The 17,937-nt window shown below is 51.7% G+C and overlaps 2 protein-coding genes across 3 annotated transcripts in view; both read left to right on the forward strand.

Moving 5' to 3' along the window:
• Positions 1-6,438: 6,438 nt before the first annotated feature.
• Positions 6,439-8,260, forward strand: LOC126576853 (myb-like protein P). Its single transcript, XM_050238155.1, has 2 exons — positions 6,439-6,953; positions 7,039-8,260. Exons 1-2 carry the CDS (start codon positions 6,439-6,441, stop codon positions 8,258-8,260), a joined length of 1,737 nt encoding a protein of 578 aa, XP_050094112.1.
• A 1,150-nt stretch (positions 8,261-9,410) lies between these two features.
• The window catches only part of LOC126578406 (syndecan), an 18,543-nt gene continuing 10,016 nt past the window's right edge, over positions 9,411-17,937 (forward strand). The window contains exon 1 of one of the 2 annotated variants that reach the window (XM_050240923.1): positions 9,411-11,043. In XM_050240923.1, coding sequence (XP_050096880.1) covers positions 10,858-11,043 — 186 coding nt within the window. In that variant the 5' untranslated portion in view covers positions 9,411-10,857. The remainder of the gene's footprint in view (positions 11,044-17,937) is intronic. The other variant, XM_050240922.1, reaches the window with a different exon arrangement.

Consider the following 17,937-nt stretch of genomic DNA (forward strand, 5'->3'; position numbering starts at 1 on the left):
ATAAGAAGGCGAGCTGCTGGTGCGTGGCGGTGTTTGAAGGGAAACCGCGGCCACGGATACGTGCCGTTAAGGACCGCACTCCCTCGCACCGCACCCTCTCTCGCTCGCTCTGGAAGCGGTAGCAGCGGAAGGAACGAAACCGGAAAAGAACGTTTGAATTGATTGATCGATTTCTGAACGATTCCGATTCCGGAGGCAATTTCCAGCCGGTGCGCAGCCTCCTTCTCTTCCTTGCAGCTTGCGTTGCGTTGCGTTACTGCGATCACGATTTCACCGCCGTTCGGTTGCGTATGGCAACAACAACAGCAGCATACGCCCCGAAAAGGCCTACTTATAACCAGCTAGCCAGCCAGCCAGAGATATGAGCACCAAGAGGGGGGGGCGCACCACCTTTAGTATCACGGTTTCCGGCCGTGCAAGTCCGACGTTTATGTGTACATGTATGTGGCCCACACCAAAGAGGCTAAAGATTCAATTAAACTCTCACCTTTTTTCTTCGCGTTCGCGATCGCGAAATTCACGCAAATTGCATGTGAAAAGCGAAGAGACTCACGATGGCGGTGCGGCTCCGGGTGCGCAGAGTAATCCTACGGTCCTCGTAGGTTTTGAATATTGTTTTTGGGCCTCATCTTTTTTTTCTCCCTCTCTCTCGATCTATTGTTTCTATTTTCTGTGTGTGCTTGTGGCTGACCACAACGTCGGGTGTTACGGATTTCGAAGCGACCTGGTTACTGGTTCGCCATTTTGCGTGATCGGAGGCTGCGGCGGTGGTGGTAGTGCTGGTATGTGATTGCAGATGAGCAACGGGGGGTAATTAGACTACTTTGGTTCGCCCGCGACCAACCACCCCTCGCGGACCGCCTCAAATCACGGTCCAATCGCTCTCCTTCTCTCTTTCTCGCCGTCTGTTGCTCTGCTCTGTATCTAGTGGTGTTGGCGGCTTTTTGGCGAAAGAAGTCTAGATTGAATCATTACAATCCTTTTTGCTCCCCATTCCTCCCTCTCGTCGCACTTCCAGTCTTTTACCAAATCTGAAGGCAGATTTTCACGCTGTGGGTGCTCTAAAATCGGGGTCCGGTGTGATGTGTGTCAAGTGTTTTTGTTTTATTTAGGAGAAGGTGGCAGGCGGTGGAAAAAAAAGGCGAACGATTATCGATCGCACTCTGATGGGAAGCGAATCTCTTCGATTCACCAGCCAGCAGGCCTTTGCTAATGGCCTACAAGTCTTGAATTTCATTTTAAACCTCGCAGACCTCGATCTAGTAGTCGCAGGATTTGTTTGCGTTTTGTGGATTGGATCGTAAATTCACATAACCTAAAAAGGACTTCTAATGTTGAAGAAATGCGTTGCAAAACTATCAAAAAAGAAGGAAGTTGAGCAATCGAATTGGCAAAAGCAATCAGTACTTTGCTAAAAGGGATACAGCCAAACGAACGTTTTGTCAACCACAACTGCTACTGAAAGTTGCATTACCGAACAGAGCCCGTCATATAGATCATGTCTTTCCTTCTCTAATAAGGTACGCACACAGACGAACGTAAGATCCTTTTCTAGGAAGTCCGGCTCGAGTCGAGGACGATTATCCGAGCTCAAAGGGACACACGACGATTGCAACCGTGGCACACACCTGGCAAAACAGCAACCAAAGGCATGCGCATGACCGCTTCTCGATGATGATGATGACGGAAGTGTCGATCGCAACAGCATCATCTTCGTCATGCCGCTTAGCTGGTGACAGCTTTCAAGGGAGGGAATTGAATATTTTTATATCCCCGAAATCAATTATGACAACACAGCGAGTATGCCCATCATCGTCACGATCATGATCATCGGTTGGGTGTGAGTATTCACTGCGCCTCGCACTACTCGCCGCATTGCGCGTTGTGTATGGGTGCCGTGGCCACCACCATCTCCGTCTTCTGTACTCGAAAATAAGGTAAACAAATATGGAATGTACTTTTGTTCGTGGCTCGTTTTTTTTTTTTTGGCAGTACACCAGGCCAGTTCTGCCTCTCGCTCTTGCTTACGATCGTGATCATGCTGCTGCTTCTCTTTGTGGTGGTAGTTTCCCCCGTTTTCGCACCCTCCGGTACCGTCCGCCGTACCATTTCTAATCTCCTCCGATTTGTACCTTTTCCAACCTAATATCTGCTGCTATCCTTCTCCACAAAAACTCTTCGGAGTGGTTCGGTGTTGCTGGCCTGCTCCTTCCTTCGCTTCTCGTCGGCATGGTGATGCCTTATGCTCATACCCGTCTCTCGGTTGCTGCGTTTCGGCTTGGCTTCGATCTCCGGGGGATGCTGCTGATGATGATGATGATGATGCTGTGCGTATTGGCGTATTGTTATTTTCGTTACCCGCACCTCTCCCTCTCTCTCTCTCTCTCTGTGTACCTCCTCACGTGCAAGGCAGACAGACAGGCAGTCCGAGGGGTACTCTAACACCAACACAACGTGGGCTCGGTGCGATTACCTCCTCCTGCCAACCAGCCTGCCGAGCGAGCATTATTACCCCCGAAACGACACGAACCTCTGTATCTGTGTCTATGTCTGCGTGGCTGTGTGTGGGTAGGACAGCCGAAATCTTGACGGATTTTCGGAGAAAAATCAATCTCGGTCATTAGTAATATTTTATTACCAGAAGAACGAACACGACGACCACCGCCTCGCCAGCAGCAGCAGCAACATCATCAGTAGTGGCCGCGCGAACCACTGTGGCACTTCAGGACGGGCGAGGCTTCGAAGAGGATCACAGCAGCAGCAGCCCGAAACAACACACCGCCGCCGGAATTGTTGGTGCGCGCACTTCGCGCAACACCACCGTCCTCGCATGATCTTTCGCGGATGATCTGCTGAACATCCGCGACGCGCGATCAGGAGTTTTGCTCTCTTCCACTGGAGTTCTTCGAGATTTGGGCAGGTCATAGGCCAGCTGGTGTGTTCCGCGAGTCCAACTCGCAGTTCAAGGGAAAGTCCGGTGGAAAGCGGTGGCCAGCTAGCTAGTTGCCGGTTTGTGTTCACGTGTGGTGTCTGTGAAGCTTGACAAAGAGACAAACAAGTGACAAAACGTGGTTCCAGGTGATTATTGTTAGTGCAATTGCGAAGTTGCGATCGAATTGTAGCCGGACATGCTACATAGATCGGTCCAAACCAACCAGGCAGATCAGCAGCAGCAATCGGAAGTGACGGAAGAAGCCCGGTGTGTGTGCCGGTGACTAATGTTGCCAAACATTAAACGTGATATCATCATAGCAAATAATAGGCAAATAGTGAACGTACCTGAAGCAGTTTGTGAAGCGAATCAAGTGAAGTTTTAAGTAGCAGCAGCAGCAACAGAAGCAGAAGCATCTCGAACATCTTTTCTCGATATTGAGGACGATATCGAGAGACGAAAAAAAACGCCAAAAAATCATGCAATAAGCACACAAAACGTTTGGTCTTTCGTGAGACACTCGAATCCCGGATCAGGTTAGTACAAAGCACCACCCAGACCCACAAACATGGCCCGTTTTTTGTGCCAAGTGCCAACCATGTACACGCAAAACGATTTGGTCAATTGTGTCTGTTTTCATCTTTTACATTTTTTTTTTTGTTTTCCTGCGCACAAACAATGAATCCTTCTTAAGATGATTGATGACATACACACGTACCGGGAGGGAATCGGCAAAAAAACCGCCTCCCCCCCTTTCGAGGTCATCATACATCGAGTAAGATCGCGCCCACCGCCTTAAATCCGCCACATTTTAACTAGACCACGTGGTCTGCGGGGCGTCTGCGCGCAAAAGGAGAGAAAGAGCTCGATGCGCTAGCAAGTGACGAACCTCGGTAAACGCCACCGCAAAGGAGGCGAGGCTGGCGCATTACAAATGGCGCTGATAGGCGCATGGTTTATGTAATCACCGCTCCTTGACGCACTTTTTTCTGCATTCTCCTCCCTGGGAGTTACCCCTCACCCTCCCCCAGCACCATAGTTGGTGGTTACAATTGCGTTGCAGCAGCTTAGACTGTCCGTCCATGCCAAAAAATCGCTTTTGTCCAATTTTGATTTGTCATCCCCCTTCGAACAAACCCGGGAGACGGGTAGGGGGTACTTGGGACAGTAAAAAGAAGAAGAAAAGAAAAAAAGAAGCACTCATCTTCTGCTTGTGCCACGTACGGGACAAAGCACACTGACTAAACTGACAAAACGAATAAATCACGAACGACAAATACACAAAACCACCAACCGAGTGAGTGTGTCCGTGGAGGGGCATGAAGAGCCCACATCAATTGGCATTAGCAAGCACCCGTGGCCCCGGGAGAGGCAGTTGGCGGCGGGTATGAATGTGTGAAAAAAGTGGGACAACATCGATTAATTACCATACCTTTCACGGGATGGGATGGAATCTCCCCCCGAAAATGCTAAACCATCCGTGTACTTGTCGTCGTCACCATCGCCATCGTCGTCGTCAATCCTAGTTAGCACTGGATCCTGCCAAACACGATCGTAGTGTGCTGTGTGCGGATTGCTTCGAACTTTGAATCGCAGACCAAGTAGAGAGGTTGTAATTGCGAGTTGACGAAGAGGAATCGAATTAATAATCGCTCCATTGCTCTAATAAACGGCCAGAGGAGAAGGGAGGTCGATAAAGATAATAACAGAAACTACAAGCACACACAGTCGGGGAGTTCACATCATCGGATCATCGAGCATCGAGATCAAGCAGAGCATCGAGCACGGACGACGACGATCGGTTTTGGACATAATCGACCGGTCGCCGTCGGGGTTGCTGCTGCTGCTTCGCTCAACCCTAACTACCCCCGCACCCTCCTCTACCTCCCTTACAACGGGGATAAGTTCGATTTGAAGACTTCTCGTTTTGTTTCCCCCCAAATAGTGTTGTTCGACGGCCGTCTGTCTATCTTTGTGCTTGTCTGTCTGCCCGCGTATGTGTGTTTGCTTAACATCAGGGGAAGCGGAGGAAAAAAACCGACCCGCGGTCCTCTATCCATATTTGAGACCCATCCGTGGACGAATTCAATGAGGCTTAACTACGCTACGTTCCTCAAGACACCGAGCAGCCACTAAGTCTCGACCATGCCGTGTGCTTGTGCGTGTTTGTGCGCCAGTATGATCGGGAGTTGGGGCTTGGAATATGATGTGTGGTATGTACCAGCCTCTCCTCTCACCTCACATGTTCTACGCTCGCCTTCCAAAAATCCCAAGCAACGCAGCAGGTGAAGAGGCTGCCTAGGGTACTAAGGCTCCTCCTGTCACTCATTGAAGTACCCCAGCAGCAACAGCAGCAGCAGGGGAGGGAAGGGTTTTCGGGGGTTTTTTTTGTTGTACACCCGAACCCGCTGCGTATGTGTGCACGCACGCGCGCGCGCTCGTAGGTATATTTAAAAAAAAAGCCGAGTATAAAGCAGATAATAATTAGATATTCGATTGTACTCGCCCCGGCACACCAGCACTAGCACAGCACAGCATCTTCACTTTGTTGCTCGTTTTAAAGGAGAAACTGGCGGTGTTGCTGCTGCTGCTTCCTCGATTGCTCCTTCTCAAGGTTTGCTTTGATGTGGTCTTAAACGTCATGCGCTTAGTCAAACGGTTACTACGATCGACCTCTAGGTCCGCGGGGGGAAATTCTTGGGTTCGACTTCGAGAGACCACGACGAGTCCATTTAGTGTGTCAGAGAAGACACTATTTGATCCTTGAGCTTTGAGCGGCGAAATTTGGCCGGACACAATGGTATTTCCTTTGAAGTACTTCATTCCATTTCTCTCTCTCAATCTCACTCTGACTGTCTATCTAGTAGGTCGCAGAGAGTGGTGCGATCGAGTAGCAGCAGCAGCAAGTTAGTTAAGGAGCGCACACATTCGAAACACACGCTCGCATCTACTGGCCACGTTCCGTTAGATGGTGGTCTATTGATAAGAAGAGTTAACCCGCGTTGATTGACGAAGAAAGCCACGGTTTGGCTGGCTGGCTGGCTGGCTGGCTAGCTGACGTAGCACCTCGAGTAGGGGGAACGATTACGATCGGGTGTAATTATGCTGGGCGCGCGCCACACCGCCACGAACCGCCCGGTGCAGGGAAGGATGATGATGATTATTGATAGAAAATTGCTGCCAACAGCCACAACAAAGACCTCTATTTGCCTCCTTTTCCCCGGGTGTTGGGGGGATGGGGATGCTTTTGACCAACAAACCGTGCGCGATCACGTGCGATCACACATTTGTGTATGTGTGCGCCTGGGTCTGGGCAAAATCGGGGGTCTTTGATTGAATCGCGGTATTGGCACCGTTTTGGACGATCCCATTCCACCGCTTTTTAAACCTTTCGCGCTAACGCACATTACACGTATCTTAATCGCTGATCGCGTGCCTCTCTTTCTTGCTTTCCTTGCAGATCGTTAAACAGAGTAGGAAGAGAGAGAGAACAAGAAAGGGACAAGATGCTGCAGAGTACGCTGGGACAGGCGCAACGCTTCAAGAAGCGCGAACGGACACAAAACTGGGCGTACGAGGAGAAACACTTTCTGCTCGAACTCTGCCGCAAGGATATGCACATCATCGAAAACAAGCGGCTGGACAGTGCGCTGACGATGCTCAAAAACCGCGCCTGGAAAATCATCCACCAGCAGTTTGCGATCGCGTTCGGTACCGATCGGAACTGTAACCGGTTGAAGGAGCAGTGGCGCCGGATGAAGGCGTGCACCCGGGCCGAAATGCTCGACTACCAGCAGCGAATACAGCGGTTCGGCCAGGAGGTAGCGGACCGGAAGAAACCGAGCCAGTTCACGTTCGAAATCTGGGAGTTTATGCAGGAAGCGAAGAAGGTGTGCAAGAACGAGCTGATGGATGATGTGGATTACTCGAAGATAAAGCTTTCACTGGAGGAAAATCTACCGCAGGGCGTCTCGATCAAGGACTGTAGCGATGAGAACGATGACGAGAGCTCGTCGATGTGGTAAGTAACGTGGAACGTGTGGACCAGAAACAGAAGGAGGGACAGTACACGATTCTTAACACCGCAATGTGCTTTGTTTTTACAGGGAAAAGACATCACAGAACATCTGCGAGGTACAGATCAAGGAGGATTCGCAGGACGAGCTGGAAGAGTACGAGAAGGGACCGATGGCCAAGTATCCGCGGATGCGTGGCTTCTCCAATGCTTCGTCTCCGTTCGGTGCTGCGGTCGCATCGGCCGCTGATACGGCGCGCTTCAACGAACTGCTCGCTTCCAGCTTTGCCAACCATCTGAGCGCTGCCAACGGTGGTGGCAATAGCAATAGCAGCAACAGCAACAACGGCACCACGAACCACAACAACAATAATAACAACAATAACAACAACAACACTAACGCGAATAAGCTACTGGAAGCCGCTGGACTCGAACTGTACAACAGGATGGCCGCTGCCGCCGCATCCGGAGGTTGCTTTGGTAGCGAATCGAGTTTGGTGGATCTGACGGGTGGCGGCAATGGGAACGCTACATCATCCCAGCTCGATCTAAGCAACACGCTCGAGGCGCTGAATCTGCTTAAGAACCGCTTCCATCGCATCAGCCAGATGGGCCAGTGGAAGACGGCCTTCCAGGATGCCCACAACCATCTGTCCTCCTCCTCCTCGAACCATCATCCACCGCCCGATTCACCGACACTGGTGACCGGTGGTGGTGGTGGCAGTAATCATGGTGCAGGTTCCGGTGGTCCTGGTGCTGGAATAGACGGTATACTCACCAACGGAGGAATTGATTTGATGAGCCACGGCAGGGTTGGTTCACCACCACCACCACAACTGCCACCATCATCGATGATGACGGCCGGTGGAAGCGGTGGCCCCGCTGGTTCCTCCATGTCACCCGAATCGGTCCTGGCACGTGCGATCGAGCAGCAGCACCGGCAGTCCGAGCACGAGCTGCGGATGGAGATACTAAAGACGGATCTGGCAACGGCAAAGATTAACCAAGAAACGGCCGAGCTGAATCGACAACTGGCGCTACAGAAACTGCGACAAACGCGTCGGCGTGCGGCCGAAGAGGAGGGTGGTGGTGGCGGTGGCCTTACGGAAGATGATGCTGGGGAAGAAGATGCAGGGAGTAGTAACAACGCGTCCAACCTATCGATCACTGCCGTCGAACCGAGGCTAGCGGAACCGGCTGTCTCACTACCAGCCTCACCGGAACAACCACCGGCCGCCCATTCCTCACTGCTGGTGACAGCTGGCGCTACCACACCCTCTGCGCTATCGTTAATATCAGTCAAGACGGAATAGAAGGCGAGGGCCAAGGAGCTGCGGTCATCGACGAGAAAGGCAAGAGGATGAGGACGTCGTAAGATAGTTTAGTTATAAAGTAAAATTACACCAAACACACACCGTTCTGCAGCGTTTATTTGCTGTGGAGAGCGAGAGACATGAGTGACAGCGGAGTAGAGCGATAGAAGAGGATGAACTGCCCGCGGGGGTCTAGGTTGAGTAATATGAATACGAATAAAACGTGAAATAGTAAATTTTGTAATCAATTTCGGGACGGCCTTTGCCTGCGCCAGTAGATAGTGTGAAGTAGAAATCATTGTAAACAACCTTTGTAGTAGTAGCACCAGCAAAAGTACGTCTGCCAGTGCACCCCAACACACGGAGCGCCGAGAAGCGCCCACAATTGGAGGGAGATTTAAAGGAAAATTTGGCTCAAAGCAATTTTCGATTGAACAATCCTCTTCCTCCTCCTGCGATGCCGTCGCACTGCGCTGCTGATGATTTGCGTTTGAAGAGGCCCGCCCGCTTGCCGTCGAGAGAGCGCTATCACTGCGCCCGCGCGCGCTGCTTTTTGCAACCCAGATTTAGTATGTAATTATCCTTTTTGATCGGCGTGCGATCGCGCGCGCGCCCATACTTTAATTGCAGTGAAAGCGGTGCTGTAGTGTGTGCGTATGATGCGCGGATGCCGTTTAATGTTGCGGAGTAATGTTTCAATCATTCAAAGGCGAAACAAAAATCGCGAGTATGCGTTGTAAGCTGGGGAGGAGCGTGTGATGGAGTCGTTCTTCGTTTGCAAAAATATACCTAAACCAGAAACCAGAAGTACCTTAATTTACGATGGTAGATGACTTTCGATTGCCAGTTTCCAAGAAATTTCCAGCCATCCATTAGCGAGGTTAATGATGGTTGTTTCACTCCTGATCGTCCTGCTGGTAATCGATCCCCATTTGAAGATGGGGAACACGTGAACGGGACTCGATAACGGCCCTTTCAAAATGTTTCGTTTCATCGTTTTCAACGTTTCACAGCGAGAGCGAGAGCGACCGAGAGTGTGAGCGAGAGCCAAAAGTGAAAGAAAATTTAATCTAAAGGAACGGATTTCAAGCCAGCGGTGCGGTTCACACACACACACAGGCAAATTCACCGAAAAAATCGAGGAGAGCGAGCTCAGCGATACCGTGCGTGTTGTGCAGACGGCAGAATAAAAACGCAGCGAAAAGCGCGAGAAGAAGAAATTCGTGCTTGAAATTGTGCGTGCTCGCGGTGAGCTAGAGTTCTGAGTCTCCGTTCGTCGTCGTTCCCATCTTTCGAGTCCTGTCTTGTGGCACAATCGAGTGTTGCTTATCGTCGAATTCAAACCAATTCTGGTTCTGGTGTTTGGAATTTTCCACAACATACCGTACCCGGGTTTTCACAAGGTTTTTCGCGTTTTTTCGTCCACGCCTGTGTGTGTGTGTGTGTGTGTCTCTGCTTTTCACGCCTCCTCACTCGCTCCCGAAGAGAAGCAGCAGCAGCAGCAGCAGCAGCAGCAGCCTGAGGCCTGGAACGCGGCGTGGAGTGATTGAAAATTGTTGCAGAAGCAGCAAACAGAACCGTTGTTCCGGATCGTGGAAATTATTAGGCGCAGTAGGCGATGACAATTAGAACGACTGTGGTGCTACTCGACGACCACAGCAGTCGCCATTTGCCGTGAGAGGTTGTTCTGCTTTGGTTTGGCCAAACATCGAATCGGGTGGGCTGGAGCTGGTCCTCCCCACACCACAACACCAGCAGGAGAGTAGAGCCCCACGGCTGCGTGCGTGAGAGAGAGAGAGCGAGAGCGAGAGAGGGCGACGACGGCTGCTACGATTTCGACGAGAATCGGATTGTTCGGTGCATCGGAGGTAGCAGGCTGCGACCGAGGTGCGACGGAAACGGTGTAAATTGGTGGAATCCCAACCAACCGAGTTGCACCAGTTATTATTGTGGCCCCGTCTGACCGACCGACCGACCGACCGACCGCCAGGCCAACCTTTTGCGCACCGCCACCAGCACCATCTTCCGTCCTTTTCCGCGTGCCCGTGCCCGTGTGTGGTGATTGGTTTCTGTACCGTGTGCTAGAGGGAGTGAAAAGTGTGTCCATCGTTTGTGTCTCCGGTCTGTATAGAGGTCCCGGCCGCTGGTGCTGTCCTTCCCAGGGACACCCGGAGATTCTGTAAAGGCCTGCCAAGGGCCTCGGATCCTGCTGGCCACAAATCACAATCACAGAGCAGCAGCCCCCGTACACCGGAGCGAAAAGCTTAATGTATCTGTGTGTGCGCGCACGCCCGTGTATTGTAAAGAATCGTTGTTGCCGCTGGATCATTGTGAAAGAATCCAACCAATTCTAACCGTGTGCGCCCTTGTGTGTGAGTCAGAACCGTCCAGGCCAGTGCATTTTGTCCAGTGTTTTTCTTTTGCTGCTACTAGTGAGGACGGTAGTAGGCGACGGTTTTCGTGTGTTCCAGTTTCGCCCCTGCTGGTCAACCGAAGGCCCGAGGAGCGAGCGAAAGAGTCAGCAGCCCGGTGGAGCAACAAAACATCACCCCGGCAACATACCACAGAGTAGCAACAGCAGCAGCAGCAGCAGCGTGATGACGATGATGATGTCGCAACAAACGTTAAACATCAAAGCGGGCGGCGGCGGCGGTGTCAAAAGAAAATCGCTTGCACCGCGAACGACAGCGACGGTGATGCTGGTGGCGCTGTTGCTCGCGATCGCGATCCCCTGGCCAACGGTGACCGCAGCAGCATCAGCAGCCGCGAACGAAAACGATCAGGTATTATTATTGTTCATTTCATACTGATTCCCATCTCCGCTTCTTCTTCTTCTTCTTCTTCTTCTTCTCCTGTGTCTTTTCATTCGCATCCCCGACGCCGCCCCTCGGGTCGGGTCTGTGCTTCCGTTTTTGATGGCGAGGGCCTTTGCCATGAAATTGAATGAAACCCACGGCTCGGCTCGCGGCACACCTTCCAGTGGCTTAGAACGAAATGGATCTTCGAAGAACACAGAACGGGTATTTCTAACGGAAAGGGCATTCAGCAGCATGACTTGGGGATTCCACCGAGTGAAAAGAGACGGAAGAAGAAAGGTTCAATTCCCCCGCCGCACCAAAGGCGGATGATCCGTGGCCGACGCTGTTCTAGCCGCTCGTGTTTCCACGAATTGATGATCCACGCGGCGGTCGAGCGCGCTCCGTGATCGTCGTCGCCGTGATCGCCGAGCGCCCTAGGCCGCAGCAAGTCCATTTCATTCCCTCGTTTTCCCCCAAGGGGCCGGATCCTTCCGTCCCTCATCCCTTCGGGGGGGGGGGGGATCCGTCCATCGTCAATCTCAACAAAACAGTTTGTCATCACACGCATACGCATGCACGCACGCTGAGAAAGGGTGGGCACGGGGTGGTGGTGGTGGCTCCTGTCCCGCCCCCTGGCTGCACACCTGCCTAACCGTTCGAAGCGCCCCCGGACCAGCGTGGCGGTCGTGGGTCTCCGGAACGCGTGAGGTGCGTGTTAGAGCCACAGGAGGAAGAGAAGTATGTTGAGGCTGAAGCAATCATGCGAAGGGCCAACAGGAGAGAAAGAGAGCGAGTGCCCGAGAAAGAAGAGAGACAGAGAGAGAGAGAGAGAGAGAGAGAGAGAGAGAAAGAGAGGACGAAAAGTATGCGCGAGAGTGTTATTTGAGAGAGCGAGAGGGTTTGTGTGGTTGTGTGTGGGAGCATGCACTACACCCCACAACCCATCCTCAATTTCCTCGATTCCTTTCCTTCGTCAACCCGTGGATGGAACCGGGGACTGGCACGACACGACAAACGCAGAACGCGACGGGAACGGAAGGGAAGAGGTGCGTCATGCGTGTGTATTGGTGCGATGTTGTGTATTTATATTGATTTTATGGTAGCCCATCCCCGCCGCCGCCGCCACCACCACCGCTCAATCCCTTTTTCCGCAGGGCCCGCATCATACCACCGTCCTCCTCCACCGGTGCTGCTTCCGATTCTCTCCCTTTTCTCTTGCTCTGCTGGTGCTGCTGGGCTGCGTTCGGGACGACGAAGGGTCAAAGCCAAGGAGAGGAGGATGATGGTGCGAAGATGGTCACAAATCATGAAAGTCGAAACGAACAAACACACTACGGGAGAGCGAGAGAGACAATGAAAAACATGCTTTTGGGATGGAAAAAGGCGAAAGAAGCGAAAAGCGGACACACATGATGATGTGGAGATGGATCGCCCGGCGGAAGGGCTTTCCTCCCGTGGAGAAGAAGGTCGTTGTCGTCGTCGTCGACCAAGACGTCGCTCTCGCAGGGAAAAGTGCGTACGGATGGTGCGCCGACAGTCTTTTGGAGACTTTCTCCACAGCAGGAGAGGAGTAGAAACGAGATGCACTGGTTACTACGATCGAGCAAATAGCACCCATTTGCTCTGTCTACTCTCTACATGTGTTGCTGCATGTGTTGCTTGGATGAAACAATAGAAAAGAGCGGAAAACAGTGGAAGTGACTTCTTTGAGACAAAAAATCCGCTAGATGGCGTCGCCCCTCCGAAGGGGCTGGAATCTCAAGCATTTCCAGAGCAGCAACTCAATACTATGCTCCCGCCACATTCCCACACTCATGGTTGCTGCGATGCAGCAGTACCATCCTTCGCCAGGACCTTGGGATCACCGCCACCAGGATACGGTGCGCTCGGTGCGGTTCAATAGTTATCTCCGGGGATTCGGTGGCTCGATAAAAACCGGAAAACCCATTTGTTCGTTCCCTCATTCCCGGCTAGCGGCCCATTGCCTGTGCGACTGTGCGAAGACCGTAGAATGTAGCTTACCGGTGGCGAAGGAGTTATCTTTGCTGCAAACCCTTGCACCACCACGCTAGGCTTCTCAGGTGTTCCGCACAGGCATTAGCCAACAACAGCAAGGGAGGAAGAGAGAGAGAGCGAGCGAGGGAGTGGGTGGTGGTACTGCGACAGCGCGCCCGCACCACCACCCTCCGAGTTTAGTGACGAAGGAAACCCGCGCCCTACTTTGGGCGAGCGGGGGTGGCACGATGGCGACATGCGGTTGGCTGTCGATGGTCTGTTGTCGATGTCGACTAACTGCTGCTTGCTGCTGCTGCTGCTTGCTGCTTGGGCATCGATTGAAAGCGAAGAAGGCCTGGGGGCGGCGTGCCGGGCTAGTTTCCGTTTCCCGTGGGCGGATTTTACGCCTCTCTCTATCTTTTTCTCTCCCTCACTTGGTTGTCTTCCACACCGTTGCTCTGTGTTGCGGTGTGTCTCCATCGATGTTACATCGTCGTTATGCTGCTGCCACGGCACTACGACCTGTGGCCCGTAACAGACTCCACCGCCGGTGGCTGCCTTGGAGAACATCATCATCCGGACACGAAGCTCGAATCTGAAGCAAATGAAACGAAAAAAAATCTGCAGCTGCCAAAACGACAGCCAGCCTCCAAGTGTCTTTTGAAGTCTGGCGCCTTTGAGGGGGTGGGATGGGGGAAGCTAGATAAGCTGATGTGTTGACCACGGCAAATGATGGTCGCGAATGGACGACGGGCCTGGGCTTACCTTTGCTCTTTTCGGCAGCCGCGGATTAGCAGCGTTAGCGCGGGGAGCCATGCGAGGCCATTCCGATGGGTGATCGTGTGGTGAAGCATGGTCCGAAGCGAAACCAGTTCCACACTTCGGCTCCCACACTCTTAGACAATCGATCGGTCGATTGGCAGCTGGTAGTAGCAGAGAGGATCGCGCTATGGATGCCCCTCACGAGATGCGGTCCTCTTGCGAGTTTGGCGGAATTCGATCGATTACTGGACGAGAATGCTCCTCCCTAGAGCTTGAAGAAGAACTGAATTCATTATTGGCGCGTCGACAACCGATCGATCGTCCGATTCTTGGGCCACTGCGAATCCTCGCCGAGTATGAATTGTGAGAATACGTCGCGGAGAGAGCCGGGACAAAATGGAATGATGGAACGGGAATCTCCGGACCCGGCGAACGGAAGCGGAAGTTATGTCGCCCTTTTTCTTGGCCAGATAATGATGATGCTCGATGATGATGCTCGTCGATAACGTGGGGCGGGCAGTAGAAGCCGCTGGGGCATTCCAAGATGCGAAAAAGGCGCGTGGTGTAATGTGCCAGCTAGCCTTCTGCTTCTGCTGCTGCTGCTGTGTTTGTTGGTATGTTTGGTATTCCAAATGCCATATTCGGTCGGACGAGGATAGAGAAATTTATGCAGAATTCATTGGGAGAACGTGATACCATGTGGGCCGATGTGGGGCTCTGTTGTAGCAGCTGCTGTTTTGCCGCCGCCTACTACTACTACTGGTGCTGGAAGAGATGGTTCTCCGCTCGGGTGTGTGCCAGAGAATGGAGAGGAATTTTAATCTCATGTAAAAGAAGCGCAAAAGATGCAGAACTACTTCAAGAACTGTATTCTGAAGGACTCTCTATCAGTCTCTGGCAATTTTCGAGAGGAAATAGACCGGAAAACGTTTAGTTTAAACAAATGAGGAGAGGGGTCCCCATTCCGTTGGCTACGTTCCCAGAAACCAGCGCCCAGACAGGATAAAGCGAAACAACGAAAAGACGCTTGAGCTCATCTCCAGAAGAGAGTTCTGGCAGCAGCAGGCCCCAAAGACCGCCTTTACCGGCAACGTCTTGGCAGAAAAGTCCCGAATTCTAGACTAGAAGTGAAGATATCGACATTGACGCCAAAAAACATGGCATAACACAAAGCGCCGCACGTAAGTCAGAATCATCATCTGGCTGGCGACTGGCGGCGAATAGTGCATGCCAAGCTGGATTGCGATTGGACCGCGAGTGTTTGGCCGAGGCCACATTTTAAAAATAGTTTACAGTGTCTCAACGGTCCATTTCCATCTGACGGATGGAGCGTTGTTGCAGTAGCGGCGTGCCAAATGCAGTTTTGTGCAGTTGCAGCAGCGCGCAGTATTCATTCGCAGATGGCCTAAAAGATGATTGAGATGGTTCGAAATTGTCTACCGACAGATGGATGAGGTCATCCCAATTGTTTTGCATGTTAGAGTCACTGTAGCCATTACTCAAACTTTCTGTTAATCAACTGTTCTGTTGCGGCGCAATTATGGCGCGCGATTAGCAGTAGCCTTTATCAAGGCCAGACGGATCATGGGCCTGTGTAAAATGCATTCCTTTTCGACTGTTCCCACCGGGGTGTGCCACTTGTTCAGTGAGATGAGTAAACACACTTGTACTTGGACGTGTAGTAGCGATAGTCGAGCCCTCCCTGCCTGCTGAATCATAGTTCATCCACTCCAAGAACCACAGCTGCTGATAGCACTTTATCATGCGGCGACTTCTCCCATCGGCGACTCGTGCGCCGAATGACTCGTGCGACTCGCGTGCCTCGCGCTGCGTTATCCAATCCAAAAAAAACTACGGCTAAGACGCTGGAAGGTCGCAATGAGTAAGCACAGCAGCCGGCGTGTGGTGAGGTCCACCCTGATATGCTCTATCGTCGACTTTTGCGTCTTGCGCGTGGCTGGAAGCGGAATCGGAGTAATGCTCTTGCTTACTGATATGCTCGTGGCCCATTTTTCAGATACTCCATATCGAAGCTGACTAAACAGCAGCTAAAAGTAGTCAGAAGTGCTGACTGTAAGTCCAAGATTTGCGTCGCAAAAAGTGAACAAATAGGCCGAGCGGAGCCGATCAGTCGATGTGGCCATATGGCGGTGCGGGGAATGATTGTTCTATTTTTACCGCAATCTTGGCTCCACCAAAGGAAGGGGGGTGATCGCTGGTGAGCAAGCCAGCCACAGCCCTCGTCATCATCATCATCTCGGCTGATCAAGCGGAGCGCTCGGCCAGGGGCGCGCGACGATGATGCTGACCTGGCCGGCGCGCGATAAGCGTCAATTTGTTGTTTGAACTGAAAGCGCTCGCCAATGAGTATTGGGGCCAATTGTTGTTGTTTGTTTCTATGGGATAGTTGCTCAAACGGTAATGATCGCGAATAGAGTGGTGGAAAGACAATGGAAATGGCGGTTCTCTACGATACGTAGTCTTCAAATACTGTAGGAAGACTTCGATCAAGCGAAAATATCGACAATGATAACAACATTTTCTGGACTTATTGAAGAGGTAAGAGTTGTTCATTTGCGCTTCGTCCGGATTCGTCATGCAAAATACCCGTTTATTCCTCTACATCGAATGTCCGAGATCATCCCAGATTCGTGAGGATCTTGTTGACAAAGCGGTCCCTTGTTTCGCCTTCCTAATGAGCAAAGTAAGACAGACATTCCTGGCCTGATCCGATTCCGATATGCATTTGCTCTCTGCTTCACTTCCTAATGTCCCTACGGTGCGCTGTTGTAAGGTTGTGTGTCTGTTCTGGTCAAGAAGAACAGCGCCACGCCATCCACTTGAGATGATGTTTGGCGAACGCTACGCCCGCTGCACGTCATAAACTCGATCGCTTCTCTCTCTCTCTCTTTCCGTCACGTGTTGAACAATGAAATCTGCGGAATCTTGTTGCGAAGTGGATTATCTCGCAGCTCGAACACGGTGAAGGGGATGCCCTTTATGAATTGCAATCGTCTGCTGCGCATCTTGACGTCGCTTCAACGCTGGTCTCTGGGCTGGATGCTGTCATCTCGGCCCCAGTGCTCCGGTCATCAGCAGCTGCCAGTACAGTAGCAACACCGATCAAGATCATCCAAGGAGAGAGCTCGGGCGAGGGTCATGGGATGAAGTTTTAGGAAGAAAACAAAAAATCAATAAACATTTCTTTTGCTGTGGCAGCGCGCAACGTGTCAGATTTGATCCGTTCGTCGAATTCAATCGTAGCAGGCGGGCGGCACGTTTTGCGCTCTGCTTTGGCTCCGTTTCGTGGAACAATCGGTCAGCTAATGTGAACCACCCTAATCCCTATCATTGAGGGTCCACGCTTCATCAACACTGATAGCGTAGCCAGCATCTCGCGTCAACCAGCGTCCGTACACTCAATTAAACGGGAAATAACAGCGCATCAAAATCCGGGAGCAGTGAATGTGTTGACGTGTCCCCTGCCATGCCATCAAGCGATGGCGTGGGCCGGAGAATCGGGAATTTTATGTTGATGGTTTATGTTTTGCTGAGCAGAATCAAAAGAAAGAAGCGGGGAATACCAGCCGGAACACAGTGTCTAATGGTTTTTTTCTGCATGATGGGAACCCGATCACCGATAACTGACGAAAGATAACCAAATTGTCGTTACGACGGTGTCTTCGTCGTTTAGCCGACTGGAATCGATTTTCCATCAATCTCTGGAGCAGAAAAAAAGCAATAAAAACCCTCATTAGCAGCAAGTACGCGCGCGGTTCTTCATGCTAGGTGGAAAGCTGCTCGCATACAATCGTAATGCTTCGCGTAACGGGCGTTGATAGAGACATTCCATGTGCGGTCACTGTGATGGGGGGATATGGAAGGTACGATTCAATACTAAAGAGAGAGAGAGAGAGTCTGTCGGTGTGTGTTTAGCTAGCTTGTTATCCTGGCTTCAAAATGTCTTAATACTGTACAGTCCATTTGGTATTCAACAATGGCTGGCTGGCTGGCTGGTGATGGTGATGATACTGAGCCTCCGAGAAAGCTCCTCCAGTCTGGTTCTGTTATCGCCTATCTGTCTCGCGCTCGCTGTCTCTCCCTTTTTCTATCTCTCCGTGG

Source organism: Anopheles aquasalis, chromosome 3, assembly GCF_943734665.1.
Source record: "Anopheles aquasalis chromosome 3, idAnoAquaMG_Q_19, whole genome shotgun sequence".
In the NCBI taxonomy this organism is placed as follows: Eukaryota; Metazoa; Arthropoda; class Insecta; order Diptera; family Culicidae; genus Anopheles; species Anopheles aquasalis.

Bases quoted from the DNA above. Each gene is read 5' to 3' on its own strand.
- LOC126576853 (XM_050238155.1), top strand. From the start codon at position 6,439: ATGCTGCAGAGTACGCTGGGACAGGCGCAACGCTTCAAGAAGCGCGAA. The intron at 6,954-7,038 runs GTAAGTAACGTG...TTGTTTTTACAG, and splicing joins GACGAGAGCTCGTCGATGTG to GGAAAAGACATCACAGAACA.